The sequence below is a fragment of the Sphaeramia orbicularis genome, chromosome 17 (genome assembly GCF_902148855.1).
Source record: "Sphaeramia orbicularis chromosome 17, fSphaOr1.1, whole genome shotgun sequence".
Taxonomy (NCBI): domain Eukaryota; kingdom Metazoa; phylum Chordata; class Actinopteri; order Kurtiformes; family Apogonidae; genus Sphaeramia; species Sphaeramia orbicularis.
The window spans coordinates 46,309,041-46,327,392 of NC_043973.1; the positions used below are offsets into that span (position 1 = coordinate 46,309,041).

General features: G+C 38.4%; 1 protein-coding gene across 1 annotated transcript in view; it reads left to right on the forward strand.

Annotated features, from left to right (window-relative positions):
- LOC115437098 (pappalysin-2-like) overlaps positions 1-18,352 on the forward strand; it is a 61,020-nt gene that overhangs the window by 35,352 nt on the left and 7,316 nt on the right. Inside the window, exon 2 of the mRNA XM_030160214.1 lies at positions 5,658-5,756. Coding sequence (XP_030016074.1) covers positions 5,658-5,756 — 99 coding nt within the window. The remainder of the gene's footprint in view (positions 1-5,657; positions 5,757-18,352) is intronic.

Genomic DNA, 18,352 nt, shown 5'->3' on the forward strand with positions numbered 1-18,352 from the left:
TTTTTGTTTTACAAAATTAATTTGTTTTTGCTCATGTAATAGTTTGCTATACTATGTTCCAAATAAATGTTAATTTTAGACGACATTTAGTCTGTATAATGTATATTATTATACTTATGTTGGTCTAATGTTGTAAAAGTGATGTAATGTTCTAAAATACATGTTCCTTTCACCTCACATTTTTTATTTTATTTAATCATTTTTATTTATTTATTTTATTGCCACATATGGGCAAGGAGCCAAATATGGTAACTTCACTGACCTTCATTTTCTGCATAATACAACACTTTTTAAAAAATGTAAAAATTTCATAAAAGTAATAAAGTCTTGTCATGTCCTCCAATAACACACTGAGCTTGAAATTTTGAATTTCAGAGTATTTCTATGAATGACCTATAAAGGGTTATTATCAGTAAGTTAATAATAATAGACAATTATTTGATATATGTATGTATTAGAGATTAACCCTTTATTGGGCAAGTAACTATTTTTGGTCATTTCTGCACACATTATAAGACAGTGACAGTAAAAGTTCCAGTGACTCACCAATCTCAGGTCCAATGTGGTCTCCAGGGTCTGTAAGGTCCACCTCTGCATGAACAGTGAGTGGATGTGGACAGGGGTCTGGATCAGCACTTATGTTGGTCTAATGTTCTAAAATACATGTTCCTTTCACCTTACATGTGTTTTTATGTATATGTTGAGGCCCAAAACGGAATTTGGCCCGATTCAGAATCGGGCCTGCCCAGAATGGAATTCTATTCTAGGCCGGCCTAGAATGGAATCCTGCTGCTATAATGTTATTTTTATACCATGTTTAATGCAAATGATCTAAATTATTACAAAAATCAATACATGGAATTTGCAAATATGTGAAAAAAAAAAATGAAACAAACCACATTTTAATTGTAAACTATAATACACTGTATTTACAAATAGAACCTAGTGGTACTCCCCACCAATATATGGTACAGTGAAATCGACTGAAACTGACAATAGTTACTCAAGGTATGTAAGACTGAAAATGTAAAATTATGACAAATTATGGAATTATGGATCATTTGCATTAAACATGGTAAAAAAAATAACATTATAGCAGCAGGATTCCATTCTAGGCCGGCCTAGAATAGAATTCCATTCTGGGCCGGCCTGATTCTGAATCGGGCCAGATTCCGTTTTGGGCCTCGACATATACTTCTTGGATGTTTGTTTATTTATTTATTTATTTTTGCCACTTAGAGGTAAGGAACCAAATATGGTAACTTCATTGAACTTGATTTTCTATATAACAATTTCACAACATTAATAAAGAGGGCTCCCACAGCGTCTTAAACAGTCTTAAAAGTCTTGACTTTACAAATCTGCATTTACTACCTTAAAAAGTCTTTAAAAGGTATTACATTTGATATGGTAGGTCTTATGTCATGTTGCCATAAACTTGTTATACATGAAATATGAAGACATGTAGCCTCTAATTGTCTAATATTAGAGTTTCATGCGGTTTTTGTAGTAGTGTGGTCTAGGCATGGACTCTTAACCCGTTATCAGGCAAGTGACTATTTTTGGTAATTTTTGCAAACATTAAATATGGGTCCAATCTTGTGACTCAGTGAGGTCCAGAAGCAAGTTAGTACTAATGTAAGGAATGAGGTTCAAAGGGGTCATGTGGATGTGGACAGGGGTCTGGACCAGCACTGACGTTGGTCTAATGTTATAAAAGAGATGTTTTAATGTTCGGAAATACCATAAAATCATTTTTTATATATACTTCTTGGATTGTTGTTATTTACCTTTTTTTTTTTTAATTTTGGGTCACACATAGGAAAGGAACCAAATATGGTAACTTCATTGACCTTTTCTGGCCCATGACCCTATTTTAACATTTTTGGTGACCCCAGACATTCAAAACAGAGACTTTTTTTTTCTAAAATTGATGTGTTTTTGATCGTGTAATAATTTTCTATACTATGTTGCAAATAAATGTTAATTTTAGTTGACATTTAGTCTATATAATGTATATTATTATACTTATGTTGGTCTAATGTTCCAAAAGTGACGTTCTAATGTTGTAAAATACATGTTCCTTTCACCTTACATGTATTTTTATATATACCTCTTCGACGTTTTTTTTTTTTTTGCCACTTAGCGATAAGGAACCAAATATGGTAACTTCATTGACCTTGATTTTCTATATAACAATTTCACAACATTAATAAAGAGGGCTCCCACAGCGTCTTAAACAGTCTTAAAAGTCTTGACTTTACAAATCTGCATTTACTACCTTAAAAAGTCTTTAAAAGGTATTACATTTGATATGGTAGGTCTTATGTCATGTTGCCATAAACTTGTTATACATGAAATATGAAGACATGTTGCCTCTAATTGTCTAATATTAGAGTTTCATGCGGCTTTTGTAGTAGTGTGGTCTAGGCATGGACTCTTAACCCGTTATCAGGCAAGTGACTATTTTTGGTCATTTCTGCAAACATTAAATATGGGTCCAATCTTGTGACTCAGTGAGGTCCAGAAGCAAGTTAGTACTAATGTAAGGAATGAGGTTCAAAGGGGTCATGTGGATGTGGACAGGGGTCTGGACCAGCACTGACGTTGGTCTAATGTTATAAAAGAGATGTTTTAATGTTCGGAAATACCATAAAATCATTTTTTATATATACTTCTTGGATTGTTTTATTTATTTATTTATTTTGGTCACCCATAGGAAAAGAACCAAATATGGTAACTTCATTGACCTTTTCTGGCCCATGACCCTATTTTAACATTTTTGGTGACCCCAGACATTCAAAACAGAGACTTTTTTTTTCTAAAATTGATGTGTTTTTGATCGTGTAATAATTTTCTATACTATGTTGCAAATAAATGTTAATTTTAGTTGACATTTAGTCTATATAATGTATATTATTATACTTATGTTGGTCTAATGTTCCAAAAGTGACGTTCTAATGTTGTAAAATACATGTTCCTTTCACCTTACATGTATTTTTATATATACCTCTTCGACGTTTTTTTTTTTTTTTGCCACTTAGCGATAAGGAACCAAATATGGTAACTTCATTGACCTTGATTTTCTATATAACAATTTCACAACATTAATAAAGAGGGCTCCCACAGCGTCTTAAACAGTCTTAAAAGTCTTGACTTTACAAATCTGCATTTACTACCTTAAAAAGTCTTTAAAAGGTATTACATTTGATATGGTAGGTCTTATGTCATGTTGCCATAAACTTGTTATACATGAAATATGAAGACATGTTGCCTCTAATTGTCTAATATTAGAGTTTCATGCGGCTTTTGTAGTAGTGTGGTCTAGGCATGGACTCTTAACCCGTTATCAGGCAAGTGACTATTTTTGGTCATTTCTGCAAACATTAAATATGGGTCCAATCTTGTGACTCAGTGAGGTCCAGAAGCAAGTTAGTACTAATGTAAGGAATGAGGTTCAAAGGGGTCATGTGGATGTGGACAGGGGTCTGGACCAGCACTGACGTTGGTCTAATGTTATAAAAGAGATGTTTTAATGTTCGGAAATACCATAAAATCATTTTTTATATATACTTCTTGGATTGTTTTTATTTATTTATTTATTTTGGTCACCCATAGGAAAAGAACCAAATATGGTAACTTCATTGACCTTTTCTGGCCCATGACCCTATTTTAACATTTTTGGTGACCCCAGACATTCAAAACAGAGACTTTTTTTTTCTAAAATTGATGTGTTTTTGATCGTGTAATAATTTTCTATACTATGTTGCAAATAAATGTTAATTTTAGTTGACATTTAGTCTATATAATGTATATTATTATACTTATGTTGGTCTAATGTTCCAAAAGTGACGTTCTAATGTTGTAAAATACATGTTCCTTTCACCTTACATGTATTTTTATATATACCTCTTCGACGTTTTTTTTTTTTTTTTTTGCCACTTAGCGATAAGGAACCAAATATGGTAACTTCATTGACCTTGATTTTCTCCATGACAATTAAAAAAAAAGTAAAAATGTGATAAAAGTACTAAAGTCTTGTTAGTTCCTCCAATAACACACTAAGGTTTGAAATGTGAATTCCAGGTTATTTCTGCTGTATGAGTGCCCTATAAAAGGTTCAGAAGAGCGTCTTTAACCTAAACTTTGGTGGATGCATGAGCTCATCAGATGTCAGATCCATGTTTTTGCAGCTCCTCAGTGGATGTGGGTTTGGTTACAGGCTAGGAGTTTGTTTTTAAAGCTGACTCCGGCCACATGCCTGTGTTTGGAGGATAAAATGAAGCCTTTGCTAAATAAATTACCGATACTTGCTGTGTCATCGGTCAATACTCCTCCATATTCTGGTGTGGGGTCTTTGTCAACGTAACCAAAGGCTGCAGTGACATTCTGTTATGACTGAAGTACACAATTAGACACAAAAACACGGATTATGTTGCAGCAGTGTTTAGAAGTCACCTAATTATGAGACAATAGTGACCGTTTACTGGAATCTGTTTTCTGGGAAGATATGGAGTCATTTTTTTTAACCCGTACATGCACAAGTGTTTAGACCCTAAACTCGTCCATAAATGGGTCTAAAATGACACGTGTTAAAATCAACGTGTTTTTATGACATTTTTGTAATTTTTTCATGTTAAAAATAATCATTTGTATCATATTTTGGTCCACAAATTTTTTGGTTTTTGTATTTTTTTTTTTTACACGTGTAACAATTTTCTAATTTTTTTTTTTTTTTTTGTATTTTGAAAATTTGAAAAGCAAAGTATATGTATATATAGTATATAACAGCAGTAGAATCATGTCAGCTCAATGTAGAATGAATCAAAGGTTCGAGGTGGCTTGAGCGTCTGGTTCCATCCGGCTCTATATGTAAAGTGTCATGAGATAACTTTTGTTATGATTTGGCGCTATACAAATAAAATTGGATTTGGTTCAGATGTAATTCCATTAAATGACTGCAGGTCATCTATGGAAGCTTGGGGTATTAACACAAAAACTACAATTACATAAAATTTATAACAGGCAAGTTGAAAATTAAATGGCATGATCTCAACATGTTTTTGGATGAATATGTAAAATATGAAATTATAACAACTTTTTAATACAAAGATACTGCAGACAACCAACCTCACCAGGTCATTTTTGACCCACCTACAGGGGTTGGACAAAATAATGGAAACACCTTAAAAAAATCAACAAAATATAATTTAATATGGTGTAGGTCCGCCTTTTGCGGCAATTACAGCCTCAATTCTCCGAGGTATTGATTCATACAACTTGTGAATTGTTTCCAAAGGAATTTTAAGCCATTCTTCAGTTAGAATACCCTCCAACTCTTTTAGAGACGATGGCGGTGGAAATCGACGTCTTACTTGAATCTCTAAAACTGACCATAAATGCTCAATAATGTTGAGGTCTGGGGACTGTGCCGGCCATACGAGATGCTCAACTTCATTAGAATGTTCCTCATGCCATTCTTTAACAATTCTAGCTGTATGGATTGGGGCATTATCATCTTGAGGTGAAGGTGTTTCCATTATTTTGTCCAACCCCTGTATGCTTCTAAGGGTTAACTTGGCCTACATGTGTTTGTGTAAACACTATCTGGAACCATAATGAATAATGTATATCACTGTTGGTTGTGTTCTGTGCAGCCTTTTGGAGGGGACGGCTGGTGCGACACCATCAACAACCGGGCCTATTGCCAGTACGACGGAGGAGACTGCTGCCCGTCCACGCTGTCCAGCAGGAAGGTACAACGGCATTCCTTTAATCTGTACTCAGTTACTTCCAAACTGTAATCCATTACAGATTACTTGTTACTGTTATTTCAAAGTAATTCCTTACCTTTGTCTCGGAATTGTAATGTGTTGCATGACTCCTGTATTACTTTTGAGTTAAATACAGACTCTAGTCATAAATGGTGCATGCACAGTAGAACCCTACCCCCCCCCCCCCCCCCCCAAAAAAAAAAAAAAAAAAGTCAAATAATAACCAACCCCACACAGGGCCAGATTAACACTTCATTGTACCCTGGGCAACAATATTCAAGGGCCCCATCATCACAACCCCAGGATCCCTATAATCTGGCAAAATACAGAATAAGTTCCAGGAATATATGTAACTAGAAGCACTCGGAGAGCGCAGACCTCCGCCAAGGCAGATCAGTCGTCCCCCCCCGATCACCACCAAAATATAATCATTTGTTCCTTGTGCCAGTATCAATATTTCCTGAAATTTTCATCCAAATCCGTCCATAACTTTTTGGGTTATCTTGCACATGGACAGACAAACCAACGCAGACAAAAAAAAATCACATTTCTCGTAATGGCGGTTTTCTTCTGGATCTAGCTCCTTAAGTATTAAAGCTACATGAAATCCGGTGGCATACTCCCGATGTGGAACTGACTGAGCTACACGATGGCGCTTGTCAGAAATTTCTACCTTTAATATTAAAGGCACAGTAGGCCAAAAAGTAAGGGCACCCCCATTTTTTATATAAATTGAGATAAAATCCGCCTTCTGGATCAGATCCGGATCAGCCTTTGAAATGTGATAGAGGACCCCATTGTCAATTCCTGAGTGAAATTTCATGAGTTTTGGTCAATAATTAAGCGAGATATTGGGAAACGAAAATTTTGGCCCCATTTACCACAATGTTAATGTAAATTTCAAAGTGATCCAGAATCCAGGATTTCTTCCGGATCACCCCCAAAAGTTAATCATTTCTTCCTTATCCCATTTCCAACAAACCCTGAAAATTTCATCAAAATCTGTCCATAACTTTTTGAGTTATGTTGCACACTAACGGACAGACAAACAGACAGACAAACAAACCCTGGCAAAAACATAACCTCCTTGGCGGAGGTAAATATACCCCATACTTCAATATCTAACTATCATCAAATGCATTTTGATGTACAAATGTGCACCACTATAGCCTCTTGTCAAGGCCAGTTTTCAGCTTTTTTAATGGCCCTCTCCTTTTTTAATTTTTGTTTGGCGCTTCCACTTAGCTGCTTCTCCATGTTTGCAATGTTTTGATTCGCGTACGTCGCGTATGTCGCCTCACATCCCGCTCAGTGCACGCACGTTGATTTGCGTCACCGCTGATTCGCTTTTTGGACTGACCAATGAGGAGAGGGTCTCAGCTCAGGGTCACAGACAGCAGGAGCAGGGTTTCTGTGCAGTGCAATGGCAGCGGACAGTTTCATTTATAAGCAAAAGATAACCAGATATTTTCGTTATGCCCGAGCTACCCAGGGCCCTTTAGAGGTCGTGGGCCCCTGGGCAATTGCCCAGTTGCCCATATGGCTAATCCGGGCTTGACCCCACACAATAAAAGATGGTAGAGTCTTGGGACACATACATTTGCTCCCCAAAGTCCATGTGGATGGTTAGCTCAGTAAGTAACGGTACGGTCTACGATGTTGGAATTCCAGCAGCATTTCTTTTCAACATTTTCCATGTTCAAACAGGGGGTGGGGCCGAGGACACCGGTAGATAAATCCACAACCGATAAAGAATTCTAACTAGTCATAGAAACGTTAGCTTACCTTGTCATTGCTGATCACAGGGATCATGCTAATGCTAACTAGCTTCTTAAAGCAGGGTTAGGGTTAGTAATGAGCATACGTCCATGTGGACAATGGACTGTCTTCTGTCGTCTTCACCCATTGGCTGAACACCAACAGGAAGTAGAACTTTACAGACACATTTGGATTCCTTAACACAGTGGTTTCCAACCTTTTTTGGCTTGTGACCCCATTTTAACATCACAAATTTCTGGCGACCCCAGACACTCAAAACCGAGACATTTTTTTGCTAAAATTAATTTGTTTTTGATCATGTAATAGTTTGCTGTATTATGTTGCAAATAAATGTTAGTTTTAGTTGACATTTAGGCTATATAATGTATATAATGCATCTTTTTGGTGTCTGCTTCAGTTTCTCTGAGATGTCTTAGTGGGGCCAGGGGGGCGAAGAAATCTTTCCGTTTGCTCTTCGGTCCAGTTTTCTGACTGAGACTGTGTCCGGGCAGGTTGAAGCGTAGTAACGCACACGGGTCAATCAAGATACGTGTGCGTTACTACAAGATACGCCCTCTCAGATTATATCCTGCATTTTATTTGAACCTGATTTTTATTAGGAAAAGTGTGTGGTGTTTTAATTTTTAATTTATTCTTGTATTTTAGTTTTAATTGTTCTTCTGTACAGCACTTTGGTCCACTGTGGTTGTTTTAAAGTGTTTTACAAACAAAGTTGGATTGGATTGGATAATGAAATACAGGGTGACACAAAAAAACGGGAACTTTTTAACAATCCAATAAAACCAAGAGTGATGGAAGAAAAATATTTTATTCATAATAATTGAAACCTTAAAACCTGCCATTTAAGAAACAATGATGGAATTTTCATTTTTTAAAAATGACTTCCTGTAGATGGCGTCCTCCTGTACGAATGCATTCTTGAAATCTGCTGTTGCGATTCCTCATTGACTGCTGCAACATCTCAGCTGGGATACTGTGAATTTCATCCTGAATTCTCTGTTTTAACTCATCCGGAGTTCTTGGTCGAGTCGTGCACACTTTACTCTTGAGATAGCCCCACAAGAAAAAATCACAAACGGACAAATCTGGCGATCTAGGGTGCCAGGGAACGTTACCGAATCTTGAGATCACACGATTACCGAACAATTCTCGCACAGCCTCCAGTGGTTACTAAAATGGGGGTGTGTTTACTTGCTCCAGGTCACTGTCTCGCAGTGCTGCCACTTACTCATGTCTGCCAATACGCACTTCAAAAATTCACGTTTTTTTGGGTCACCCTGTATATATTGAATCATTAAAAATACTTTTTATTAGTATTTTTTTTTTTTTTAATCAATTACTCGAAATTTCAGACGACCTCATTTTAATTCCAGGCGACCCCACATGGGGTCACAACCCTAAGGTTGAAAAACACTGCCTTAAGGTCTCACGGTCTAGCTGTTTTAGTTTTTTTTTTCTTTTCATTTGATCAATTAAATTATGGGCGAAAAGTGTGTTGTAACGCAAGGACTACTGAGCATGTACTGAGTAAAATATTACTGAAAATTGATTAGTAATGACTTACACAACTGCAAAAAGTAATCTGTTACTGTATTGCACTACTTTTGTACCAACACTGGTACTCACACAGCAGCAGAACAGTTTTCTGTCTCTTTTTGTGTTTGATATAATACAATAAGTTGAAGGTGTTTTTAATGGACATCATGTAACTGTTTAAAAGGTGGTAAAGTGTTGCTTGGCCAGCGTTTGTCCATGGAGATGGAGCTGGATCCAGAGTCCGATCCTTCCTGTTTACAGTCGTACAAATCCGTCTCTTTGGCTGCAGTGCTGCAGCGCTACGCAGGAGACTTCCACTAAGCAAACAAACAGAAATCCCTGCTACTTTCCCTTCTCTGCTGTTAACGACTGCACCTATTTAGTCTCCCTCATCTGCACTAAAACAACAGAGCAGACTTGTGCCCTCCAGCTTTTCCACTCCACTGGTAAATAAGCAGGTTTTCACCCCTGCTGTTATACACTTTGTCGTCTCTCATGTCCTGCCATCGCTCTGCTGCAGGATTAACCAGGGCTGGTCTGAGCTAAAAAACATTCTTGGGTATCAACATAAAATACCTGAAGAGTTTTTTTTTTTTTTTTATCATTCTGAGTAGGGATGGGAATAGAGAAACGGTTCCCAGCTGCTTATTTCCTTGGAATTGTTACTCAGGTTATTTAATGAGTCTGCTTACTGGTTCCGCTACATCATCATCACGTCAAACGCATGTTATTTCTGTGTTTTGGTTCAGAAACCTCTAAAGTCTGGTTGTATTTCATCAGAAAAGATGACACTAGTGCTGTTTACAACAGTGACAGAGCTTCCATTAAGACAAAGATAACAAAAAATACGATAAACATCAAAACTATAAGAAATGCAAATTGCTTAGTATATATATATATATATATATATATATATATATATATATATATAGCATATTTTTGTGTTGTGTATCTGACGAAAAGTGAGCACAAATGTTGAGATTTAGAGCCATTTGACTAAAGATTCATGGTATTGATGATTTATAGAGTATTTATCATAAATATGAACTCTGTCTTTTAAGGTAAGATAAGATAATTATTATAAATAGATATTTTTCTTGCTTAGTGTACAGTTAATTTCCTTTATTTCATTTCATTTAAGTTTAATTGTTTACATTATTCGTGTGAATGGAATTCGCAAAGTAAAAATTTCATTGCTCAGTACTGCTGTGTTTGACAATAAACTTCTTGAATCTTGAATAAGATAAGAATTTAAGATAAGATAAACATTAAAAGGATAAGAAAGGCAAGTTGTTTTATATATGTATATAGTATATTTGTGTTGTGTATCTGAAGAAAAGTGAGCAAAATTTTGAGATTTAGAGCCATTTGACTAAAGATTCATGGTATTAATGTTTTATAGAATATTTATCATAAATATGAACTCTGTCTTTTAAGGTAAGATAAGATAATAATTATAAATAGATATTTTTCTTGCTTTGTGTACAGTTAATTTCCTTCATTTCATTTTAGTTTAGTTTAATTGTTAACATTAGTCATGTGAAGGGAACTCGCAAAGTACAAACTTCATTGCTCAGTACTGCTGTGTTTGACAGTAAACTTCTTGAATCTTGAATAAGATAAGATAAACATTAAAAGTATAAGATATGCTAGTTGTTGAATATACATATATATCCCTCCATCTTCTCCCACTTTATCCGGGGCCGGGTTGCAGGGGTAACAGTCTAAGCAGGGATGCCCAGACTTCCCTCTCCCCAGACTCCTCCTCCAGCTCTTCCAGGGGAACCCCGAGGCGTTCCCAGGCCAGCCGAGAGACATAGTCTCTCCAATGTGTCCTAGGTCTTCCCCGAGGTCTCCTCCCGGTGGGACATGCCCGGAACACCTCCCCAGGGAGGCGTCCAGGAGGCATCCGAAACAGATGCCTGAGCCACCTCAGCTGGCCCCTCTGGATGTGGAGGAGCAGCAGCTCTACGCCGAGCTCCTCCCTGGTGACTGAGTTCCTCACCCTATCCCTAGCCCAGTCACCTTATGGAGGAAGCTCATTCCAACCACTTATATATACAGTCTACTCTCGTTATACCGCCAACTTCCGTTCACGGCCAAATTGGCGGTATAGCGAAAATGGCGTTACAACGGGTTGCGTCCATAATGTGCATGTCTTTACTATATGATGTCTACGCTGCCTCCGTTAACCCGTTCTAATTGCGTTTCTAAATAAATCTTGATTCTGTTATGTTGTAAGGGATCATTTAAAGTGGGGAAACATTTTAAGCATTATTATACCGTGTCGGGAAATGACACCCCATCATCTTGAGGCTTTGGCTTAATCCCACGTCCTCTTCCCGACATCCTGACCTACTGAGTGTTCCGCGATAAATGAACGGTGGCCGTTCCGTAGACCTACTCGTAGCTTGTCGCGATCAGCGTCCGGCGCGTTTGTTTCAGTGCATTGTTAAAATGTATGTGTACTCGATGGCAATCACGCTGGCGGTATAACGGTCGGGAAATCAATGGTATAAGTGTTGTTTGTGCATGGAACTGGGCTGGCGGATGGCGATAGGCGGAAATGGCGGTAGCTAATGGAATAATGCATTGGGGATTTTTGTGCAATGGTTTTTGTCGGTGGTGAGCGAAAATGGTGGTATAACGGCGGGCAGTTTAACGAGAGTAGACTGTAGATAGATAGATAGAGATAGAGAGAGAGAGAGAGAGAGAGAGAGAGAGAGAGAGAGAGAGAGAGAGTATATTAGTGTGTTGTGTTTCTGACAAAAAGTGAGCACAAATTTTGGCCTAATCAGTTAGAGGAACATGTTGGATATCTCTGTGTTTATCCGTCCTAACGTTTTCTCCCTGGTGATAACTTGTTCGTGCTTGCTACAAGATGCAAATGTATCACATTGCACTAATTGCGCTAAATGATTGCTGTATATATTGGGTGGGTAAGAGGAATGGTATGAATAATAATGAGTAAGTCCAGGTCGGGTCGGTGGTGGAAACCAGGCCGCTCATTCCCTCGACTGCTTTACATAAACATCTTTTTTTTTCCCACTTTTTTTTCTGTGCTTTCATGAGAAAACGTTCTCCCGTGTGGACATTTAGGGAGTCGCTCCTACCCTATTTGGCTACTGTACAGACTCATATTCATGACACTCCTTCAGGGGACCCTTCCTATTAACTCCTATGGCCTACGACAGTTGCAGCGAGCCGCCGCTGTCTCATCCATGTCTGCGACACGCCATGACTCACCGGCAGCTCCTTCCTAAATGGAGAAGGGGTTCAGCGAGTGTGGAGCTGCCGTCATAATAAACGAGCTGCCAGACTGCCACTAACTGCTCTTTTACAGAGGGAAGGGGAGGTGAGGGCTGGGGGTGGGGGGTTGTGACGGCCTGTGGTTCGTTCAGCCACTGTATAAAAAAAAAAAAAAAAAAGGCAGCGGGGTCGTTCAGAAGGAAGTGAACTCAACCGCTGTGAGAGTCAGCATCCGGAGTGTCACCACGGCTCCAGCAGAGGGACGGTAATGAACAGAGGGTGTTTACACAGCGTCTGGTTTTATGACGCTCTACTATTCAGGTGTAGGAAAGTCAGGAGGAAATGTACATGATGTGGACAAAAGTATGTGGACGCGTTGAATTCAGGTGTTTCTTTTCTAACAAAACAATAATAACAAATGTCATAATATAGTTTTATATCGGGATAAATATCATTACATTGGTTAGTTTGGTTTAAATTGTTATCTTTGCTTCTAAAATGCCTCAGAGATGGCTTTTACTTCATTTATCTTAAATTGATTGTGTTTTCTTTTTTCTTTTTGTTTTTTAGCCCGACTATGATTTTAAATGTTCTTCCTCTAAATTTCAAAAATATTTTTTATGCTCTGACTGTAAATAATAATCTTCTGCCACAACTAACCATCTACTTTCTCCCATGAAACTTGAAGGGAATATTGATGTTTATCTCTCAAATCACCATGAACAGGACTTCTTACGAGCTGTAATAATAATATAATAATAAACTTTATTTGTATAGCACCTTTCATACAGAAATTGTAGCCCAAAGTGCTTCACATTGATTGAAAAAATACAATATTAAAATACATTAAGATTTGATTATACATCCAGAAATGAAATAAAATTTGAGAGAAATACAATAAAATAAAAATAAAAACAGAAATACAATAAAATAAAATAAAAATAAAAACAGCGCTCATTCCTGGTTCCTGAATTGTGACCCCATTTTTATCTCCTTTCAAAGGCTGATGAGAATAAAAATGTTTTTAATTTGGTTTTAAATATATTCAGTGAACTGGCTTCTCTAATGTCTTTTGGAATTGTATTCCATAACTTTGGTGCATAGTTAGTAAAGGCTGCGTCCCCCATTTTCTTTGTAATATTTCTGGGAGTCGCTAGTAACCCTGCGTTTGATGACCTCAGTGTTCTAGTTTGTACATAATTGATCAGTGAGTTTGCAATGTAACTTGGTCCGGTTCCATTTAGAGCTTTATACGTGAGGAGGAGTATCTTAAAATCAGTTCTGTAGGTTACCGGTAGCCAGTGCAGGGAAACCAACACTGGAGTAATGTGCTCTCTCTTCTTGGTTTTGGTTAATAACCTAGCTGCAGAGTTCTGAATCAGCTGAAGTCTGTCTGTGCTGCTTTTTGGGAGACCTGTAAGGAGTGCATTACAGTAGTCCAGTCTGCTGGAGATAAGAGCATGGACCAGTTTTTCAGCATCCTTTCAATTTATAACCGGTATTACTCTGTAGCGAATATTATGCCGATTTTAATATTAACATTGTCCCAATATTTGTGTCCATATAGTTTATAAACTGTGAGATGTGAAGAAAGTAGGTGGATAGTTGTGGTAGAAAATTATTATTTACACTTAGAGCATGAAAAATAATTTAGAAATTTAGAGGTAGAACATTTAAAATCATAGTCTTGGATTAAGAAAACTAAATCAGTGTTGAGAGAAAGTAAAAAAACCCCATCTCTGAGGCATTTTGGAAGAAAATATAATAAATGAAAACAAACTAACCAATGCAAACTATATTATATCATTAGTCATTATTGTTTTGTATCCCAGACCCCTGTTAGAAAAGAAAGACCTGAATTCGACGTGTCCCAATACTTTTGTCCATATAGTGCAGTGGTTCTCAACTGGGGGGGGGCGCGAGCACATGGGGGGGTTGCAAATGACATCATTGTGCGGGTTTTTAAGTACTGTTGTACAATCTCAACATTATAAATCATTTGGCACATACTGAGTGGGGGGGGCATATCATCCGACACATCGCCCCCCCCCCCCAAAATTTGTTGTCTGGGGGCAGATAGTGAAGGTGAGGGGAGCTGACTTTCACTTTGACTTTCTCACAGCTTTATCTACACATCCTCCACATACAGGTCTGTCACGTTACTTGTAGAATTATGTATTGAGGTCTGGATCGAGGTCCGTGAGTGCCCCCCCACACACACACACACCTTCACAAATTGGTTTTCAGGGGGGCAACAGGTAGGGATGGGAATTGTTACCTCCACCAAGGAGGTTATGTTTTTGCCAGGGTTTGTTTGTCTGTTTGTCTGTCCGTTAGTGTGCAACATAACTCAAAAAGTTATGGACAGATTTTGGTGAAATTTTCAGGGTTTGTTGGAAATGGGATAAGGAAGAAATGATCAAATTTTGGTGGTGATCGGGGGTGGGGGGGCCCACAGGGGGGGCCACTGATCAGCCTTGGCGGAGGTCTGCGCTCTCCGAGTGCTTCTAGTTAGGAATTTAACGATTCTGATTCCATTATCAATATTGCTTATCAATCCGATTCCTTATAGAGTCTCATTGGTTGAAGGAATAAAAGAGTACAAACGGGTGTATTTGCATTAACTGTCTTTTATATTTCCATCTCTGCACAGAAAATATAACATATACAGTATGTACAAATAATAACAATAGATGACGCCAGGCCCGGTCTGGGGGGGGGGGGGCATACAGTAAAAGTGAAACTAACGATGTTTTACTAATTCCTCTATTGCCGCATTTCTACTACAGTCTACTCTCGTTAAACCGCCCGCCGTTATACCGCCATTTTCGCTCACCGCCGACCAAAACCATTGCACAAAAATCCCCAATGCATTATTCCATTAGCTACCGCTATTTCCGCCTATCGCCATCCGCCAGCCCAGTTCCACGCACAAACAACACTTATACCATTGATTTCCCGACCGTTATACCACCAGCGTGATTGCCATCGAGTACACATACATTTTAACAATGCACTGAAACAAACGCACCAGACGCTGATCGCGACAAGCTACGAGTAGGTCTACGGAACGGCCACTGTTCATTTATCGCAGAACACTCAGTAGGTCAGGATGTCGGGAAGAGGACGTGGGATTAAGCCAAAGCCTCAAGATGATGGGGTGTCATTTCCCGACACGGTATAATAATGTTTAAAATGTTTCCCCACTTTAAATGATCCCTTACAACATAACAGAATCAAGATTTATTTAGAAACGCAATTAGAACGGGTTAACGGAGGCAGCATAGACATCATATAGTAAAGACATGCACATTATGGACGCAACCCGTTGTAACGCCATTTTTGCTATACCGCCAATTTGGCCGTGAACGGAAGTTGGTGGTATAACGAGAGTAGACTGTACATGGAACCGGTTCGACTCGGCTCGGCTTGTCTCCCGTTGTGCACCTCATTTCCTTTCCCTTCTTACCTTCGGAAACTTGTATTTGAGGAGTTACGACGTTTGTTGTCCGCACCGGAACCGACCCGGCATTCACTCTGCCGCTACATTCACAAGCGCCGCTAAGCAGAGTATCAAATACGTGACATTCTTGTAAATCACAGGTGTCAAACATGCGGCCCAGGGGCCAAAACCGGCCCGCCAAAGTTTCCAATCCGGCCCGCGGGATGAAGTTGCAAAGTGCAAGTTAGGGGCATCAAATTCAAAAATAATATCATAATAACCTATAAATAATGACAACACCTTTTTTTCTCGTTGATTAAGTGCAAAAAATGTTAAATTCTGAAAATATTTACATTAACAAACTATCCTTTAACTATAAAATGTGAATAAACTGAACAAATATGAACAACCTGAAATGTCTAAAAAAAAACATTAAGGGCAATTTTAACAATTTTCTGCCTGTTACTAAATGTTTAGTGTCTTTGTAGATCTGATCTGTAATGCACATGTATAAATGATAAGTTGGGGCATAATATTGATAAAATTGTACTTACATTTCTTGACAAATTTCTTTTTTTTTTTTCAGCTTATTCACATCCTTTTTGTTCGGATGATTAGTAAATGTAAATATTGGCATAATTGAATGTTATTTGTTACACTTAAACAATTTGCAGTTGTCATTATTTATTGGCTATCATGCTATTATTGTACTGGCTGAATGTGGCACCCAGAAGAAAATGAGTTTGACACCCCTGCTGTAAATGACTCACATGTTGTGGACAAATGTTTGAGGATATTGGAGGGATTCCACCCCTTTGAAGACATGGAAGCTTTGCCAGTGTTCCAGTGGACCTGCTGTCGTCTGTTTAGACTGTTTCTGCCTCAACACCATGTTGGCTACGTTCTGACCAAAACAATGCAGCGTACGTGTGACGTCATTGCGCATGCACAACGAAGGCGGAATCGATAAGCAGAATCGTTAAGCAGGCGGGAAACGATTCCAAGGAATGGAGCTACTGGGAACCGGTTCTCGATTCCCATCCCTAGCAACGGGTTGTCAATGATAAGCTCACTTTCACTTTGTCACAGCTTTATCTACAGAGCTATATAATCCACCATGTCATCCACATACAGGTGTGTCGCGTTACTTGTAGAATTACGTAACCCCCACACACACCCCACCCCAGTTTTCGGGCATGGGTGGGAGTGGGGGCGCCAGTTGGCTCCTGATGCCGTTAGTGGTATTTGGTTCAAAAAAGGTTGAGAACCTCTGATATAATATATTTAGGAGGATTCTGGATTTACAGTGTCAGCGTGCACTAGTTTCATTTCTCGTAAACCGTATCGTTAAACATGCACAGATAACGAGGTGAGTCCGATCTTATTGTTGTACAAAGTAGCGCCGCAGCTCCAGTATCTGGCAACGTCGGTCACATCTGAACTACATCAAAATTCAGAATCAATATTCATATCTATTTGTGTCTGGGTCGTCTAACAAGGCCAGCTGCCTGCTTTTTATGGAGCTCAGACACTTTTGGTTTTTATTTACAAGGTTAGTTTCACTGATGACAAGGGAGGAGGGATCCATGAGAGATGGTTCAGGTGGGATTCAGTCATTGGCCAACAGGGAGACAGCTCCCTGAAAGCACCGTCTATGGAAACACACTCCTGCTTTTGATTTGTTAACTCTAACCTGATTTCCAGTCCAACAAAGAAAACTAGTAAAAACAGCACAGACTGGAGCGAAGGGAGCAAAGTGGGCTGTTATTGTTAGACTGTGTGCACTTTCACGACTTTGAAGTAAATGCAGAATCAAAATAGTAGAAGACAAATGTTGCACAACAGCCGGTACCTGTTGCACATTATTTCCCCCATAGACAAACAGAAGACAAAGTGAAGAAATAAGGAGGCGGAGGGAGTTGCATGGGAAAAACAACCAATGTTTTTATATGGAAATCACTTTTTACCGGATGATTTCTTGGATGTAAGAAAATAGCGTGAATAGCAGACACGTTTGATTTACGCCTGCAGATGAGTCCTATGCAACTATGGAAATCCTCATTACATATGTAGATAGCAGGGTTCCTATGGGGTCTTTATAGGTATTAAAAGTCTTGAATTTACAAATCTGCATTTAATACCTGAAAAAATAAGTCCTGTAGTCCAACGGCATATTTAAAGACATTAATTAACATTACTTTGACTTTTCAATGTCACTCAAGGTCAAAGGTCATGGCACCAAATGAGAGCCCATATGTGACTTCCTATCTATTACTAATAGTAATTATATCAATATCTTCAACTGTTTTCACGTTCTATCAATTTGAAATTTTTCCCGTTATAAACCAATGGGGATTGTTAAAATTTCAAAAATTCATTAAAAACTAATTCAAAAATCAATATTTCTCAATTGTTTGAACAAACTTGGTAGACCTTGCCCTAAGGAACCTCTGCTATGAATTTCAGTTGATTCTGGCTGACGGTTTTGGAGAAGTTGTTTCTAGAAATCTGCACATAGATGACATTGGGTTTGACCTTTCAAGGTCAGTCAAGGTCAAAGGTCATGGCACCA